The following is a 19,030-nucleotide window of genomic DNA, read 5'->3' as shown; positions in this document are numbered from 1 at the left end:
CATGGATCGCATAATGTGGTGCTATTGTACCTATAAAGGTGCCAAAGCATGTGAGGAAAACAGGACAATTGTGGCACAGCATATAAGACAGACCAGGAAGATCTGAGGTATCAGTCCTCAAGAGCACGCCTCCCACCTCATCCGCTGTCCAAGAGATAAAAGCATCATTGTTCACCAGGACCTCGCTGGGCTGACAGCAGGAAAGGACAAAGTGAGTGCAGACCTGGCCAAGCTTCACAGTGACGTGGTCTCCATGCAGACAGAGATTTCCATGCAGCAGACGGACGTCATCCAACTGAAGGCTGATAATGGTGCATGTTCCATGCACGGATCAACATTATTAACCATCTGTGCACCCATTAACTGTCACATCCCCTTCAGCTCCAAGATGACTAAATGTGTCCTTGTTGACTCAGTGGGCAGGGTCGTGTGTGTGTGTGTGAGTGTGTGTGTATGTGTGTGAGTGTGAGTGTGTGCATGCGTGCGTGTGTGTGTGTGTGCTTTTGGCAGTGCGTGTGTGTGTGTGTGTGTGTGTTAGTGTGCATGTGTTTGAGTATGTGCGTGTGTGTACTTTTGGCAAAAAGTAATGGAATAGAATGGTGAAACAGACAATAAACTAAGTTTCACCCAGGTCTTACCAACACCCTTTTTGCGGCAATTGAAAGCAAAGTAGGAAAGATAAAAATAAGCTTTACAGACTATGCATCATGCCTGTCTACACAGCATGAGATATGGAAATGTCGAATGGCCATGTAAGGTTCACATGGGGCAAGTTTTGTCCTCATATTCTTTCCTCCTTATAAGTTAACGTGCTGTTCACAACCCAAGCCAGGGTTTAGTTGAAAGCATTGAAGACTCTGAGCTAGGGTAATTAGTGCATTTTGTGTGTGCAGTGAAGAACTGAGGTGTGGTGTGAATGTGGTGTGTACAGTGAAGAACTGAGGTGTGTGAATGTGGTGTGTGTAGTGAAGAACTGAGGTGTGGTGTGAATGTGGTGTGTGCAGTGAAGAACTGAGGTGTGGTGTGAATGTGGTGTGTGTAGTGAAGAACTGAGGTGTGGTGTGAATGTGGTGTGTGCAGTGAAGAACTGAGGTGTGTGAATGTGGTGTGTACAGTGAAGAACTGAGGTGTGTGAATGTGGTGTGTGGAGTGAAGAACTGAGGTGTGTGAATGTGGTGTGTGTAGTGAAGAACTGAGGTGTGTGAATGTGGTGTGTGTAGTGAAGAACTGAGGTGTGTGAATGTGGTGTGTGGAGTGAAGAACTGACGTGTGGTCTGAATGTGGTGTGTGCAGTGAGGAACTGAGGTGTGTGAATGTGGTGTGTGTAGTGTGGTGTGTGCAGTGAGGAACTGAGGTGTGGTGTGAATGTGGTGTGTGTAGTGAAGAACTGAGGTGTGGTGTGAAAGTGGTGTGTACAGTGAAGAACTGAGGTGTGGTGTGAATGTGGTGTGTGTAGTGAAGAACTGAGGTGTGTGAATGTGGTGTGAACAGTGAAGAACTGAGGTGTGTGAATGTGGTGTGTGCAGTGAAGAACTGAAGTGTGTGAATGTGGTGTGAACAGTGAAGAACTGAGTTGTGTGAATGTGGTGTGTACAGTGAAGAACTGAGGTGTGTGAATGTGGTGTGTACAGTGAAGAACTGAGTTGTGTGAATGTGGTGTGTGCAGTGAAGAACTGAAGTGTGTGAATGTGGTGTGAACAGTGAAGAACTGAGTTGTGTGAATGTGGTGTGTGCAGTGAAGAACTGAGGTGTGTGAATGTGGTGTGAACAGTGAAGAACTGAGTTGTGTGAATGTGGTGTGTGCATTGAAGAACTGAGGTGTGTGAATGTGGTGTGTACAGTGAAGAACTGAGGTGTGGTGTGAATGTGGTGTGTACAGTGAAGAACTGAGGTGTGTGAATGTGGCGTGTGCATTGAAGAACTGAGGTGTGGTGTGAATATGGTGTGTGCAGTGAAGAACTGAGGTGTGTGAATGTGGTGTGTGCAGTGAAGAACTGAGGTGTGTGAATGTGGTGTGTGCAGTGAAGAACTGAAGTGTGTGAATGTGGTGTGAACAGTGAAGAACTGAGTTGTGTGAATGTGGTGTGTGCAGTGAAGAACTGAGGTGTGTGAATGTGGTGTGTGTAGTGAAGAACTGAGGTGTGGAGTGAATGTGGTGTGTGCAGTGAAGAACTGAGGTGTGTGAATGTGGTGTGTGTAGTGAAGAACTGAGGTGTGGTGTGAATATGGTGTGTGCAGTGAAGAACTGAGGTGTGTGAATGTGGTGTGTACAGTGAAGAACTGAGGTGTGGTGTGAATGTGGTGTGTACAGTGAAGAACTGAGGTGTGGTGTGAATGTGGTGTGTACAGTGAAGAACTGAGGTGTGTGAATGTGGCGTGTGCATTGAAGAACTGAGGTGTGGTGTGAATATGGTGTGTGCAGTGAAGAACTGAGGTGTGTGAATGTGGTGTGTGCAGTGAAGAACTGAGGTGTGTGAATGTGGTGTGTGTAGTGAAGAACTGAGGTGTGTGAATGTGGCGTGTGCATTGAAGAACTGAGGTGTGTGAATGTGGTGTGTGTAGTGAAGAACTGAGGTGTGTGAATGTGGTGTGTACAGTGAAGAACTGAGGTGTGTGAATGTGGTGTGTGTAGTGAAGAACTGAGGTGTGGTGTGAATGTGGTGTGTGTAGTGAAGAACTGAGGTGTGGTGTGAATGTGGTGTGTGCAGTGAAGAACTGAGGTGTGGTGTGAATGTGATGTGTGTAGTGAAGAACTGAGGTGTGTGAATGTGGTGTGTGTAGTGAAGAACTGAGGTGTGTGAATGTGGTGTGTGTAGTGAAGAACTGAGGTGTGTGAATGTGGTGTATACAGACTGTATAATACTGAGGTGTGGTGTGTGCAGACTGTAAAGAACGAGGTGAACATCCCAGTGCTGAAGAAACTGGTGGAGGACCTGTACTCTGTCACAGTGGACATGACCACCAAGCGCAAACACACACTGGTCAGTTCTCTTTTTTGTTCATGTGGCTGTGGTTTTCTGGTGTGTGTCTGTGTCTGTCTGTATGTATGTGTTGCTTCTTTTTCTGTAATGTGGTCTTTTTAGAGAAAAATGTGAGTGCACTGGATTTTATTGTTTATTTTTAGACGTGCTGTTAAGTTTGGGGTTATTTGTATTGATGTGGTAATGTTTATAGTTTTGATTTGTACTCTCATGTAGATAAGGAATGTGTGCTATTTGTGCTGTTTGGCATTTGTGTGGCTTGATATGAACTTTGTGTGATACAGAGAGACAGACAGACTGACAGACAGTGATCCAGAGAGACAGACAGACAGACAGACAGAAGTGAGATGGTTGTATGTGAAGATAATTATATTTATGTGAAGAAGTTCATGTGAAAATCTTCAGAGACCAATGTAAGAGGGACACAGTGGTGTAGGTACAGAACATTTTACCATCAAATCACATACTACACCTCATTAACTATCATCGATAGGGCTTTTATCCAGCCTGCTATTAAACAACACGTTTTTTACAACTCTTTGCCGCTGTATGATATGAGACTGACAATTACAACACAGTTGTTTGTGAATCTTTTTCAATTGCAAGAGCTATGATTGTCAGTCTATTCTAATGCACAATGTTTCAAACTCCATGATTATAATATCATGCCATAATTAAGCAGAGTTTAAGTTTGGTTCAGGACACCATGGGTCATTTGACCAATTCACCTCAAAATCAACGGTTCATTTCCAGAATCTCTGTGTGTTTGTGTGTGTATGTGTGCATACGTGTGGAGACTATATGCTAATGTTTGCTGTGTCATGAGGAACAGTCATTGCTACTCTTTATTCTGCATCTCTGAAAAACTGACTTATACGGATTGCTCTGGATGATAAATGTTTCACATAGTGGGCCAATTAATTCCTCCAGGTCTGCCAATTGTTTGTCAAAGTCTGGGTCTCAGCAAATTTGTATTTGTATTTGTATTTCTTTTTATCAGAAAAGATTTCTCTGTGTGAAATTCGGACTGCTCTCCCCAGGGAGAGTGTGTTGCTACACTACCGCACCACCCATTTTTTTGTATTTTTTCCTGTTTTATTTGTTTTTTCTATCAAAGTGGATTTTTCTACAGAATTTTGCCAGGAACAACCCTTTTTGTTGGCATGGGTTCTTTTACGTGCAGTAAGTGCATGCTGCACACGGGACCTCGGTTTATCATCTCATCCGAATGACTAGCGTCCAGACCGCCACTCAAGGTCTAGTGGAGGGGGAGAAAATATTGGCGGCTGAGCCGTGATTCGAACCAGTGCGCTCAGATTCTCACGCTTCCTAGGCGGACGCATTACCTCAAGGCCATCACGTCACATATACTCCAAATGGTTTACCTTTCCGTTCTGCAATGTTGTCAATCCATTGTTCATCTGGATTGTTCTTTCAAATCCGCTGTGAATGTCCATGTCTTACATGCACACAGAAAGGTGGAATATACCAGTGCATGCAGGTGCCTGATCTTGTGTTTTATGTATCTGCCAGAAAATGTGATTTAAAAAAAAAATAAGAAGAAATCATTGTCATTGTCTTTTAATTATGATAATGAGAGTGAGGGGGGAGTGACAGGGATGATCTTTTCTGGTTGCTGTTATAATTGGTGACTGTGTGTGTGTGTGTATGTGTGACTCTGTGTGTGTGTGTGTGTCTCTGTGACTCTGCATGTGTTTGTGTGTGTGTGTGTGTGTGACTGTGTGTGTGTGTGTGTGTGTGTGTGTGTGTGTGACTGTGTGTATGTACAGCACCTGTTCCCCCTGGTGACGTGCCTGCTGTGTGTGAGCCAGAAGCAGTTCTTCCTCAGCAACTGGCCCTACTTCCTGACCATGTGTCTGTCCCAGCTGAAGAACCGCGACAACAAGATGTCCAGGGTGGCCCTGGAGTCACTCTACAGGCTGGTCTGGTGAGTCAGTGTGTGTGGTGTGTGTGTGGTGTGTGTGTGTGTGTACAGCACTGCCAGCACAAATGTATATCAGATGTGAGAGCAACTCAAAGCCAAATTCAGAGCATCAGCTATTATACTATGTGTGTGTATGTGTTGGGCAGGGTTTATATGGTGCGTATCAAGTGTGAGAGCAACACAGCCACGCACAGCCGACTTCAAAGCATCGTCAATAGTCTGTTCCCTAAGGGGTCCAAGATGGTCACTCCAAAAGACACACCCCTCAACATCTTCGTCAAGATCATACAGTTCATTGCAAAGGTAGTATGTGTGTGTGTGCGTGTGTTTATGTGCATGTGTGTGTGTTTGCCTGTGTGTGTGATTGCATGTGTGGCTTGTGTGTTCATGTGTATGTGTGAATGTATATTTATTGTTGGGTGCAGAACGTCCTTTCTGTCACATTCTTTTCCTTGAAATGTTCTGATATATGTTACCTGACTTGTACACAATTTTCATGTCTTGAAGATGTTCTTGGACCTGTGATATTTTGAATGACAGCAGATCAGTGAAATTTAGGCAAAGAAAATGTAATCGATACACTATGAAAACTGATATTCCCATGCATAAAGAAAATACTGTCTCGCTATATATCAAGAAAAGAAAATATGTTGAATACAGTGTGAATGCATTGTCTTCTCCACATAGCATCTTAATTTTGCGTACTTATTATGCATGATCTGTGTATTTGTTACCATTTATATAAACAAATGTTTCTTTCCAGGAGCGTCTGGATTTTGCTGTGCGAGACATCATCTTTGACTTGCTTTGTGTTGGACGCAGTAACAAACTGTTCCTGACTCCAGAAGTAAGAATTTTTGTTGTTAAAAAAAGATTTGTTTCTTTTCTGATATTGATCTGAGAGGCAGAGTAGAGTGTATAATTATTGACATGAGTACTGAAGTGCTCATGTGTTTACAGTGAGTGTGTTCCGCATCCCCCCTCCGTCCCCCCCCTGCGCCCCCCCCGCCTCCTATTATTCATTGTGACCCTGGTACTATTGGTAATAAAGACCTATTCTATTCTGTTCTGTTCTACCCCATACATTGTTTTCTTTGGGGCATGTCTGGCTGTCCTCTGCAGTGTGTGCTGATCTGAAGGCTGCCTGCTTTGTGTTGCCTGCAGCGGATGAGCATCGGTCTGCGAGCATTCCTGGTGATCGCGGACAGCTTGGAGCAGAAGGACGGGGACCCCCCCATGCCCCAGTCCAACGCCACTCTGCCCTCGGGGAGCACCGTGCGACACAAGCGTACCTTCCTCAACAAGATGCTGTCCGACTCCACCGCCAAGAACATCGGCCTGGCCCACTACTACTCCCACATCCTCAAGACCTTTGACGGCATCCTGCGGGCCCTGGACCTGCAAGTGGGCCGGCCCCTACTCATGACGCGCTCGGAAAACGCCAACAAGGAGGCGGATGAGATGATCACGTCAGTGGGGTTGTGTTCTGAGAGTGTTGGGTCATGTCACCTGGCAGATGTTGTGTGGTGTATAGCAGATGTTGTGTGGTGAATATAGATTTGTCCTTAGGCAGCGACGCCTTCTTGAGAAACTGAAACTGATCTGAGGGCAGTGGGGGTGGGGGGGAGGTAGGGGGTGTGTTGGTTGTGTTATTGGGAGGCGACTGGAGGGGTGGTTTGGGGGAAGAAGGTTGGTGTGTATGTGTGTGTGTGAAAGAGAGAGAGAGGTTGTGGTGTTTTTTCAGGTCAGATGATACTTGTTTGACTGACTTCGTTTCTGTGAAAATATTCTGACAAAGTTCATTCATTTCTGTGATAATATTTGACAGAGTTCAGGAAATGTGCATTTGATAATCAGATATGTACACAGCTCACTTTCCTCTCTTCCTTCATGCGTGACAGAGTAAGTTCAGAGTGTGCACAGAATAATGATTTTTGATGAGAACCTGTGTTTGTGCTTCATAAAAACTAAGGAAAAACCCACAGATTTACAAATCATTGTTACGTTTCTTTCTGTTGCACAGTTTTAGCTAACCGATTTGTCAGTGCAGCACTGATTGATATGACAGTAAATAGTGACTACTTTTAACTTTTTTTGGAGTTACATAGTTGTGTGTGTGTGTGCATGTGTATGTTTGGGTTTTTTTGTGTGTGTGTGTGTATGTGTGTTTGTATGTGTGTTTGTGTGTGTGATTCAGAGGAGACCGTAAGCCGAAGATTGACCTGTTCCGGACGTGCATCGCGGCCATACCCCGCCTGAAGCCGGACGGGATGAACAACCCTGAACTGGTGGAGCTGCTGACACGACTCACCGTGCATGTGGACGAAGAACTCAAGGGGTCAGTTGCTGCCCTTACTTCAGCAGGCTGTCATGCCACAGATTGGAGATTCATAGCTCCCAAGTTTCACGCCACAGCTTGGAGATTCATAGCTCCCAAGTTTCACGGCACAGCTTGGAGATTCATAGCTCCCAAGTTTCATGGCACAGCTTGTTAGGGCTTACAGGAGGAGGGAGGGGTTGATTCTTAAGGGTTTCGATTATGCCAGTAACATCCCCTGTAACTGATACTGCTGTGATGGATTGCCCACCCATCTGTACTTGTCCACACATATATATGAATAAAGGCATGAGTAGCACAGCAGGACAGGTCTCTTCATATGGATTAGAAATGATCCAGCTCCATCAAGTGACAGCTGGGATGAATGTTCACAGTTTTAGATAAAGCAGCAAAAGCAAAAAAAAAAAAAAAAAGACATGATTTTAATGAGTAAGTGAGTGAGTAAATGAATGAAAAGGTCGACGAAAACAGATGACAGATTTATCATCCAGTCAGTTGACAAGATTTAGTCAACAACAATAAAGCAAAAGATAGATGAATAATATACCAGCCAGTCTCTTGACAAGGCTAAATCCATAAACAAGTTAACAAATCCCAGTTTAACCAGTAGACTGTACTTCTAAACAATCTGTCAGTCAGTCAATCAACCAATTGAATAAGTAAAACAGAAGAGAAGAATGAAGTAAAAAGATGTACCTGAATCTTGTGGGCAGTTTTCTAAGATTCTCTCAGTCTGTTGACGAACCACCCCAAGACCCCCCAGCCCCTCCCCCCACCCCCCAAAAAAAGAAATCCAGTGGGTCAGTGTAAGTTTCTGTGACTATCATTTGGAAAACACGCAGACATTTTACTGATTTTGTATGCTTACTGTCTATAACATCTCAGTAATCTTTTGTGTTGTACTTTGCATCCACTGGAAGATTTATTTTAAAAGAAAGAAAGAAGAAAAAAAAGGGGAAAAGTAGGAGGATGGGGTACCCATGGTATGAAGAAAAAAAAAATCTGGAAAAAGGTGGGGAAATACTGGAGGTTGGAGGACACCCCTCCCTTGATGCAACGTTTCAGGCACAAGTGATATACCTTGGTTTTTAATTCTTTTTTGTTCCAGGCTGGCTTTCCAAGCTTTGCAGAATCTCATGTCCGAGTCAGCTGCTTGGAAGGAGCATGTGATCCACGGTATGGTACTTTGTACATCATTTGTTTCGTGTTATTGATTAAATTTGTTTATTTTTGTATTATTATTTTATTTCATTTTTATGTTCATGTTTCACACAAACCCAGGATAGGCATCATCAGCGTGTTAGGTTCATTGCTGGAGCATTGCTCTGGCGTCAAAATTTGTCTCATTAAAACTGTTATCACATTCCTACATGTGCATAAACCGCAGAAAAGGCAGCTAACTTTTACAGTGTTTCTTGATGTGTCCACATGCAATCTGGGGGAAAACCAGAACATTTTTTGCTTTTTCTCACATCAGTATGGCATTGAAGCCTGCAGAGACTCGAAGTTCCCCAGGGTTGAGTGGGAAAAGTCATTCTGTTCTGTTTTAGTCCATTCTGTTTAGACTTATTCTATGAAGACATATGGGATTTTGCTTGTGTAAAGACACACGGGATATGCTATTCTGTTCTGTTATAATCTGTTGAGACACATTCTATTCTATGAAGACCTGTTCTGTTGTATATTGGTAAGACAGTATATTCTGTTCTGTTCTGAATAAGACAGTCCGTTCCATTCCATTATATTCCTTTCTGTTCTGTTCTGAATAAGACAGTCCGTTCCATTCCATTATATTCCTTTCTGTTCTGTTCTGAATAAGACAGTCCGTTCCATTCCATTATATTCCTTTCTGTTCTGTTCCATTCTCTTGTATTCCATTGCTTTTCTGTTTCATCCTGTTCTGTTCTTTTCTATTCTTATAAGACAATCACTTCCGTTCCATTCCATTCTGTTCTGTTCTGTTCTTTTCTATTCCAGTTTGCTGCATTTTGTGGTGCAATGCACACCACGAGAGTTTGTAACTTATCTGTAATTGGGGATGAGTTCCATTTTATAATGGAATGTCCCAATCATGATGAGTTGCCAAACAAATATGTTCCTAAAAAATATGCAAGTTGGCTGCTGTAAAAAGAGGAAGCTAGGCAGGGATACATGGGGAGGTAACCTACTTTCGGGAGGTTATAGGCCATAGCTACTTTCGTTTTCTCCGCATAGGCGGATAGTAGTTTGCACAGGACAGGAATCGGACTCCCTGCCGGAGTCTGCACTAGTGGGTCACGGTAAAGTATGTGTAGTGAAATATTTGTCTCCAGAATCGGTTTTCAATTTTTGTAATATAGCTCAAAGGAGGCAGAAAAGTCCTTTTAGGTATAAGTAAGATGATTAAATTTGCAAATGTTGTCTACCTACACTTTTGGGGTTAAAAGACATTTGTGTTTTCTCAACTTTTATGTGACATTGTTGTGTATTTGGAAATGTTTGTTTTGGGCATGAAAACATTACTTTGTAGTACTCCTCCATACTCCAATAGGAATGAAAGGAAGATTAAAACTTGAAACTTGAAACTTTCAGGCCTGATCCAGTTCATCCAGAAGGACATCTCTGACAGCCGCACCCAGCTGCTGGACATGACTCTGCGCCTGCTGCTGCAGCTCCTGGTGCAGTGGAAGACCAGCATCACCGCCGCCACCACCACCACCACCACCGCACCCATCCCCAAGGAAATGGCACGGGTCGGTCTGTTGGTGGTGTGTGCAGTTCAGGGGAGGAGTGGGGGTTTGGGGGGTGGGGGGGGGGTTATTGATGGTGGTGTTGATGTGTACCTGTTTGTTGGGGTGGAGTGGGGTGGGGTGTGTGTGTATGTTTTGTGTGTGTGTGTTTACTGGTGTGGGGATAGGGTGTGTGTGTTGTGTGTGTGTATGTTTGTAGGGGTGTTGGGGTGGGGAGAGGGTGGGCATATATTTGGGGTTGGGGGGAAGTACGTGCTTGTGGTGTCTGTGTTTGTGCATGAGTGTGTGTGTGTGTGTGTGTGTGTGTGTGTGTGTGTGAGGGAAAAAGAAACTTTCCAGATTTGTCAAACAGTTCTTCTGTGTGGTGCTCCAATGATTCTTCACAGAGCTAAGGGAGAAGAAGAAGATATTCAGGCCTGCAGAAGGGAGGCAGTATGATAGGTGATGTCACTAACCACAGCTGCTTTCCATTACTCAGCATGAACAGGGTAGTAGTTTGCACAGGACAGGAATCAGACCCATGCTGGAGTCTGCACCAGTGGGTCCTGGTAAGTATGTTAGATTAGATATAATTTTAGGGAGGAAAAAGGGATCCTTTTATATCCCAGTTTCAGTTTCAGTCTCTCAAAGAGGCGTCACTGTGTTCAGACTAATCCACATACGCTGCACCACATCTACTAGGCAGATGCCTGACCCGTAGCATAACTCAACGTGCTTAGCCAAGCCTTGTATGCATGCTTATATATTTGTGTACCTATCAGAGTGGATTTCTTCTACAGAATTTTGCCAGAGGACAACACTCTCGTTGCCATGGGTTCTTTTTCAGTGTGGCAAGTGCGTGCTGCACTCGAGACCTTGGTTTATCATCTCATCCAAATGACTAGACACTCAGTTTGATTTTTCAGTCAGATTTTGGAGAAAGGGCGAGAGTGGGATTTGAACCTACACCCTCACGGATTCTGTATATTGGCAGCTGAGTGTCTTAACCATTCTGCCGCCTTCCCCCTTAACATGTTCAGTGCCCTATCCTTCAACAGCATTGTGATGTGGGACGAATGTGGGTGTGGCAGGAGAGGGGGGACCACCTGTTCCTGGGCCCCAGCCCCGAGCAGATCGTGAACCTGGACGTGCTGCACGAGGTGGAGGGGCTGTGCCTGGTCATGATGTGCAGCTGTCGCGTCATGACCCGCAAGGTCGCCATCCACATCCTCAGGGAGGTCCGCAACATCTTCGCCTCCTACAACGTTGCCCAGGTACCCTGCAGTGCAGTACAATGCAACACAACACAGTACAATGCAATGTAATTCAGTGCAATACAATGCAATATAGTACAATGCAATGCAGCATAATGCAATACAATGCAATACAGTACAATGCAATACAGCACAATGCAGTGCAATGCAATACAGTTCAATGCAATACAAATCAGTGCAATGCAACACAACACAAGAACAATACAATACAGTACAACAGCTGTTTCTCTCTCTTTCTTTCTTGTTGTTCTCTTTTTTTCTTCTTTTTTTTTGTGCTGCCGCATGGTCTGCACCATTTCAGTGGCATTGCCCCTCCCTGAATCCTCGTCTCCATGTCACTCAACCCCCCTACCCTCCCATTACCTGGCCACATCTCGGCTAGTTTACCGGCAGCCTGCAGGGAGTTATCAGTGTAGGGTTGTCGTGAGGCCACACAGAGGAGGAGGCCATGCGTTCTGCTGCTGAGTCATTTTGGTGGTGCATGGTAGTGCCTGTTTTTGTGATTCAACATACACAGGTTGCTATGTGGTAAACCCCATACTGACGAAAATGATGGCTTAGTCGCTGAGCCAAACTGACCAAATCCCCTAGATTTCTTCTTAACCTTGGTTCTACTTTCCAGACTTTGTGACTGATGGACAGAGATCAGGTGTAAGAAGTCTTGAAGTGTTAATCACGGAACAGTAACAAAAACGTTTTTAGGAAGTTTAGTATTTGTGTCTCTGCATTTCATTCAGTGGTGGGTGCAATCATGTGCGTACGCACTTGCACATGCACAGAAACGTATTACCTCTCCACCCCCTTCCCTGAGTCTTCCCTGCACATCCAGAGACATTTGCACACAAACACACTCATACATGCACGCACATATGCCAAAATAAAGACACACATGCATGCACACACACTTTTTGCGAACACACACATGTGTTCACTTACATGTGCATGCTTGTTATTTTTCTCTAGCTTTCCACTCCCATAAAATGTACCTGGCTCTGTATGAAACAAAACCAAACTGGTTGCACACTGCTTATATTGATAAGCCAACAGTTCATCACAAGGTGGGAAGAAACAAACAAGATATTTTCCTTGTCAACAAAAGTTGAACAAAAATGACACACGTTATGTGATGTGTTGCCAGTAGTAACTGTGAGATATATATCTGTGCACAGGACAGTGCTGTGTTGTCTGTAATGGAAAATGATGTATGTACACAGGACAGTGCTGTGTTGTCTGTAATGGAAAATGATGTATGTACACAGGACAGTGCTGTGTTGTCTGTCAATACAAATGATGTGTGTACACAGGACAGCGCAGTGTTGTCAGTAATGACAAATGATGCATGTACACAGAACAATACATTGTTGTCTGTCATGACAAACGATGTATGTACACAGGACATTGCTGTGTTGTCAGTAATGACAAATGATGCATGTACACAGAACAATACATTGTTGTCTGCAATGACAAATGATATATGTACACAGAACAGTGCTGTGTTGTCTAATGACAAATGATGTATGTGCACAGGACAGTGCTATGTTGTCTGTAATGACAAATGATGTATGTACACAGAACAGTGCTGTGTTGTCTGTAATGACAAATGATTATGTACACAGAACAATACAGTGTTGTCTGTAAATACAAACGATGTATGTACACAGGACAGTGCTGTATTGTCTAACGACAAATGATGTATGTGCACAGGACAGTGCTATATTGTCTGTAATGACAAACGATGTATGTACACAGAACAATACAGTCTTGTCTGTAATGACAAATGATATATGTACACAGGACAGTGCTGTGTTGTCTAATGACAAATGATGTATATACACAGGACAGTGCTATGTTGTCTGTATTGATAAATGATGTGTGTACACAGGACAGTACTGTGTTGTCTGTAATGACAAATGATGTATGTACACAGAACAGTGCTGTATTATCTGTAATGGCAAACGATGTATGTACACAGGACAGTGCTGTGTTGTGTGTAATGGTGAACGATGTATGTACACAGGACAGTGCTGTGTTATGTGTAATGACGAACGATGTATGTACACAGGACAGTGCTGTGTTATGTGTAATGACGAACGATATTTGTACACAGCACAGTGCTGTATTGTCTGTCATGATAAATGATCTATGTACACAGGACAGTGCAGTGTTGTTTGTAATGACAAACGATGTAAATACACAGGACAGTGCCGTGTGTAATGGCGAGCGATGTATGTACACAGGACAGTGCTGAATTGTCTGTAATGACAAATGATGAATGTACATAGGACAGTGCTGTATTGTCTGTAATGACAAATGATGAATGTACACAGGACAGTGCTGTATTGTCTGTAATGACAAATGATGTATGTACACAGGACAGTGCTGTATTGTCTGTAATGACAAACAATATGTGTACACAGGACAGTGCTGTGTTATCTAATGACAAATGATGTATGTACACAGGACAGTACTGTGTTATCTAATGACAAATGATGTATGTACACAGGACAGTGCTGTGTTATCTAATGACAAATGATGTATGTACACAGGACAGTGCTGTGTTATCTAATGACAAATGATGTATGTACACAGGACAGTACTGTGTTATCTAATGACAAATGATGTATGTACACAGGACCGTGCTGTGTTATCTAATGACAAATGATGTATGTACACAGGACAGTGCTGTGTTATCTAATGACAAATGATGTATGTACACAGGACAGTGCGGTGTGTCTGCTGGATGTGATTGACAAGGCCTGCCCGCACATTGTGGAGAAACTGCTGCCTCATCTGCCTGTGCAAGAAAAGGTGAGTGGTGTTTTGTGATGGTTCCTCTGGGATGCGATGGTAGTGTTGTTATTCGTGCTGTGCTGTGCTGTGCACCACTGACTGGAATGTACTGCAGTGCATAGTGTCTAGGAGCACTGTGCTCTACTGCACACTGTACTGAACTGTAGATCTGATGGATGAAAAGAGGAAGAAGAAGTTTGATTATCAAAGTGGATTTTTCTGCAGAACTTTGCCAGGGACAAGCCCTTTTGCTGCTGTGGGTTCCTTTGATTAAGTGCGCTAAGGACTTTGGTTTGTCGCTTCATCTGAATAACTTGCACACAAACCACCACTCAAGAAGGTCTCGTGGAGGGGAGAGGGAGGGGGGAGAGTAAAAGTCCAGGTCTGTGTTGGATGTTAACCAGTGGACACATGATCCCTGGTTGGGTGCATTACTTCCAGGCTACAGCCCCACTGTATTGATGATGATAATGATAACAATAAAAAAAAAAATGATGATGATAATAATGATGATGATAATGTTAATGATATTAATAATGATGATGATAGTTATGATAACAATGATGATGATAATGGTAATGGTAATAATATTACTAATGATACTGATAATGATGATAATAGTATTGATGATGATGATGACGATCAGAAGAAGAAGCAGCTATAAAGGTAATGATAAGGACAATAATATTAATGATAAAAATGATGATGATAATAGTAATGATAATAATAATGATAATAGAATAATAATACTGATAATGATAATGATGATGGTGATCAGAAGAAGAAGAGCAGCAACAGCAGCAGCAGCAACAAAGACCATAATCAGGACAATGATAGTCATGATGATAATGACAGTAGCAGTAATGATAATGACAACAGTCACACCAGTGACAACAAGGACCATGGTGTGTTTCAGCTGGTGGTGCTGACCCAGCCCAGCATTGACCTCATGTGGGTGGCTGACCGTGCCGTCACGCTGTGGTTGCCGGCAGGTGGGGGCAGCCTGCAGGATGGTAACCAGATCAACTACAGCTTCCACCGCGTCGACATGTGGATCCGTTTCATCGGCGCTGTGGTGTCCAAGGACCACGCCCTCACCCTGTGTCCGCGCGCCATCGCTCACGCCTGGCCCATCGTCTACACCCGCCTCAACTCCCTCTTCCCCTCCATCGACCCCAGGTCTGTATGTGGCTCGATGCGGTTTGGGGTTGTGGCATTATACTGGCTCTGATTTAATGTGTATTGTGCTGCGGTGAGCGGCTTTGCACTGTATTTTATTGTATTGTACAGAACTATATTGTATTGTATTTGATTGTGTTGCTAGTTTATCGTCACAACCTACAATGTTGGTCAGGAAATGAGAACAACACTGCCTGAGACACATCCGAGAAGTAGATTACTCTTAATTGTGTGGTCCAAGTTTTCTTCATTTGAGCGGAGACTTGCTGAGCTGTCTGGGAAGGAGTTGGCCTCAGGCTCATAAATCCCACTGTGGTATGTTTCTGATGGGGTGTTTGTACCAGTGTCCATGCCAGTCGTCAGTGTGTGACACTGACCATTTCTCCATGACGGCTGGTGTGTCGTGTCATTTGTGACATGGTTTTTATGTACGTTATATTTAGATGCAGAGTCCCAGGCTTTTACATACAAATAATGGGCCTGTAGGAATCTGATGAACATTTCTTCTTTGTGGTGCTCCAGTGACTCTTCAGAGTTAAAGAAGAAGAAGAGAAGAAGATAGATGTGACTTGCTCTGGCATCATGATGACGTTGATGTCTTGGTGGTAGCTGTTAGCTGATACGTTGTTTTGTGGATTTGTTCAGTTGATAGAAGTATGATCAAGTTGATGCTTTGAATAAATACCTCTCACCACCCCTCCCTTTCAGAATGGATTGATCATGTCAAATTTTAAAAATCTTTTAAAAAGTGAAGCGTTTTATTCTGTTTAATTCGAATCAGTGACATCAGTTAAAATGTGCGTTTAGTTTAATAAGTTCTCTGTCTTGAAAGTGACCAAGTCAGGAGCCACTCTGCCTGCTTCAGAAGCGTCAGGTGTTGACATTGGAGTGATTCACTTTGCTGTAAATTGTGGATTGTGTGTGTGTTGAGGGATGGTCCTTGGTGTGTTTGAGACTGCAGATCAGTTGTTGCATGTGCGTTGTGTTTCTGTGTGTGTGTGCGCATGAGCGCGTGCGTGTGTACGCATATGTAGGGGCACACATTGTTTTTTTTATACATAACTAGGATAGGTTCTTCAGGCCCAATCAGTGTGTTTGGTTTATGCAAAGATCAGGCATCTGCCTTTTTTTTTTCTTTTTTTTTTTTTTTAAGAAAGTTTTTCTTACGTTTTTATGGCTGACATGGTGTAGCATATATGGATCAGTCCACACACTTTGACACCTTCATGAAACTGACATCTGACAGTATCAGTATCAGTATCAGTAGCTCAAGGAGGCGTCACTGCGTTCGGACAAATCCATATACGCTACACCACATCTGCCAAGCAGATGCCTGACCAGCAGCGTAACCCAACGCGCTTAGTCAGGCCTTGAGAAAAAAAAAAGAATATATATATATATATATATATATATATATATATATATATATATATATAAAAAATATATATATATATATATATATATATATATATATATATATATATATATAAAATATATATATATATATATAAGCGTACATACATAAATAAATAAATAATAATTATGATGAAAAAAAAAAAAAATCTGACAGAAACAAACGTTGGTGTGGTGTGTGTGGTTCAGCACGATGATGAACGAGAACCGGGCGTCGTCCATCCTGAGGTCCGGCAGCAAGAAGGTGACCACGGAGAAGGACGTGCACATGCAGCTGTGGCAGAACTACATCATTCTGGCCTGCAGCATCGCTCAGCAAAACGCCGTCATCCCTCACCGCTGCTCCTCACCGGAACTGGGGTCAGGGCTGACTCTTAATGCTTTGTGGGTGTGGGTGGAACGGTGGGAGGGTGACTGTGTGTGAGAGTGTCTGTGTGTTGTGTGTGGATATGTATGTGTGTATTTTCTGAGTTAACAGTTCTGTGTGTATTGTATCTTAGAATTGAATATATGATACTGTATATTTTCTGAGTTAACAGTACCGTATGTATTTCTATCTAAGAATTAAAGAAAAACAAACTGTTCAAACTCTTTCTCTTTGTAAAAAAAGGAAAGAGTAGACTATAAAACCATTCTTTGAAAGAAACTCAAGCACACATTTTTATCCCTTTGAAAAGAGTTTGGTCTCTGACCAAGGATATTCGCAAAGTAAGCATCCATATCATCATCGTTTTTCTCCTCAGGTCATCAGCTGAGACTGCCCATAGCGACAAAGTGGAGTCGAAGTCCAGCAAACTTTTCAGACTCTCTCTCGAAAAAAAACCAAAAGAATAAAAGGCTGTCATCTTCTGAAGAGCAGGCAATAAAGCATACCTGAAACATATTTAAGCATACATTTTTGTCCTGGGGGCTTTTCTCCACAGGTCATCACCAGATACTGCGCAGAGCGACAAATCAGAGTCGAGGTCGAGCATCACGGCCAGCAACCTGTTCCGCCTGCTGGTGGCCCAGATGAAGTGTGAGAACTCCGACATGAGGGACACCGTGGTCAACGGCATGGGCTGCTGCAACCCTGCTGTCTTCAAGTCAGTCCTTTGGCCGGCATTGTCGTCTTGTGTTTGTGTGTGTGTTTGTGGGGTGAGGGGGGGGGGGGTGTTGTTCTTATCTTTGTTTTCTTTTTGTTTTGTTTGTGTTGTTTGTGTCGTTGATGTTACTTCTGTTGTCGTGCTGTTGTGTGTGTGTGTTGTGTGACTCGGTGAGTGTTATTGCAGTTATCTTTGTTTTCCTGTTTTTGTGTTTTGTGTGCATCTGTTGCTGTTTTCTTTTCTTATTTTCTTGTTGTTGTGTTTGTGTTGTGTGTGTGTGTTGTTGCTGTTATCTTTTTTTTCTTATTGTTTTTGTGTTGCATGTGTGTTATTGCTGAAATCTTTGTCTTCTTGTTTTTTGATTTGTGTTGTGTGTGTTGTTACTGTTCTCTTTTTGTGTGTGTGTTTGTGTTGTGTGTGTGTATGTGTTGTTGCTGTTATCTTTTTTCTTGTTTTTATGTTTGTGTTGTGTGTGTGTTGTTGCTGTAGGATAGGCTGTCAAGGCCTGACTAGCATGTCAGGTTTATGGCAAATGTCAGTCATCCACTCCCTTTTTCTTCTCTCGATGTGGATGTGGTTTAATGTGTATGGACTGGTCCACACACTTTGACACCTCCATGAAACTGGAGCTACAGATATTATTGTTATTGTCTGTGTTTTCCTGTTGTTTTGTTTGTGTTATTGCTGTTATCTGTGTTTGTGTTATTGCTGTTATATGTGTTTGTGTTATTGTTCTTATCTGTGTTTGTGTTATTGCTGTCATCTGTGTTTGTGTTATTGCTGTTATATGTGTTTGTGTTATTGCTGTTTCCTGTGTTTGTGTTATTGCTGTGTATTATTGTTGTTTTCTGTGTTTTGTTATTGTTCTTTTTGCATTGCTCTGGTAATTTCCTACCATTGCCCTTTAAAGTGCTCATTTTTTTAGCAGGTTAACTAATAACTTCAACTCATATTTATGAGTCACAGTAAGTATGTTTGTCAAACAAATTTTAGGGAGAAAATTATGTACAGCTCACATTTGTTTACAGTGTGAGTTTTGTGTGGGTTGAAAAAAACAACCAAACCAAACAAACAAAAAAATAAAACCAATGTAGGCACTGATGGAAGGATCAACTGATGTGTCTGACACTCGGTATACACACAGTGTGTATGCACAAAAAGTCGTTCAACTCAAGCCTGTGATGTGCACATCTACCGGTCTTTTCGCTCACCAGTAAACAAATACCTCATCCTTCCACTCCTTTGCATGGAAAATCTATTGAAATCAACTGTTTTGATTCAGAATTTTTCTGCCTAATATTTTTTACAAAACTTTGC

General features: G+C 42.8%; 1 protein-coding gene across 6 annotated transcripts in view; it reads left to right on the top strand.

Moving 5' to 3' along the window:
* Positions 1-19,030, top strand: part of LOC143299059 (protein furry-like) — a 119,819-nt gene that overhangs the window by 11,789 nt on the left and 89,000 nt on the right. For all 6 annotated transcript variants that reach the window (XM_076612159.1, XM_076612158.1, XM_076612157.1 and 3 more), the window contains exons 11-23: positions 2,883-2,981; positions 4,772-4,929; positions 5,073-5,229; positions 5,690-5,773; positions 6,091-6,395; positions 7,124-7,264; positions 8,373-8,440; positions 9,836-9,996; positions 11,064-11,246; positions 13,965-14,054; positions 14,953-15,215; positions 16,818-16,988; positions 17,552-17,713. In XM_076612159.1, the coding sequence (XP_076468274.1) occupies positions 2,883-2,981; positions 4,772-4,929; positions 5,073-5,229; positions 5,690-5,773; positions 6,091-6,395; positions 7,124-7,264; positions 8,373-8,440; positions 9,836-9,996; positions 11,064-11,246; positions 13,965-14,054; positions 14,953-15,215; positions 16,818-16,988; positions 17,552-17,713 (2,042 nt within the window). The remainder of the gene's footprint in view (positions 1-2,882; positions 2,982-4,771; positions 4,930-5,072; positions 5,230-5,689; positions 5,774-6,090; positions 6,396-7,123; positions 7,265-8,372; positions 8,441-9,835; positions 9,997-11,063; positions 11,247-13,964; positions 14,055-14,952; positions 15,216-16,817; positions 16,989-17,551; positions 17,714-19,030) is intronic.

This window comes from Babylonia areolata, chromosome 24, assembly GCF_041734735.1.
Source record: "Babylonia areolata isolate BAREFJ2019XMU chromosome 24, ASM4173473v1, whole genome shotgun sequence".
Lineage (NCBI taxonomy): Eukaryota > Metazoa > Mollusca > Gastropoda > Neogastropoda > Buccinidae > Babylonia > Babylonia areolata.
This window is presented reverse-complemented; position numbering and strand designations above follow the sequence as displayed.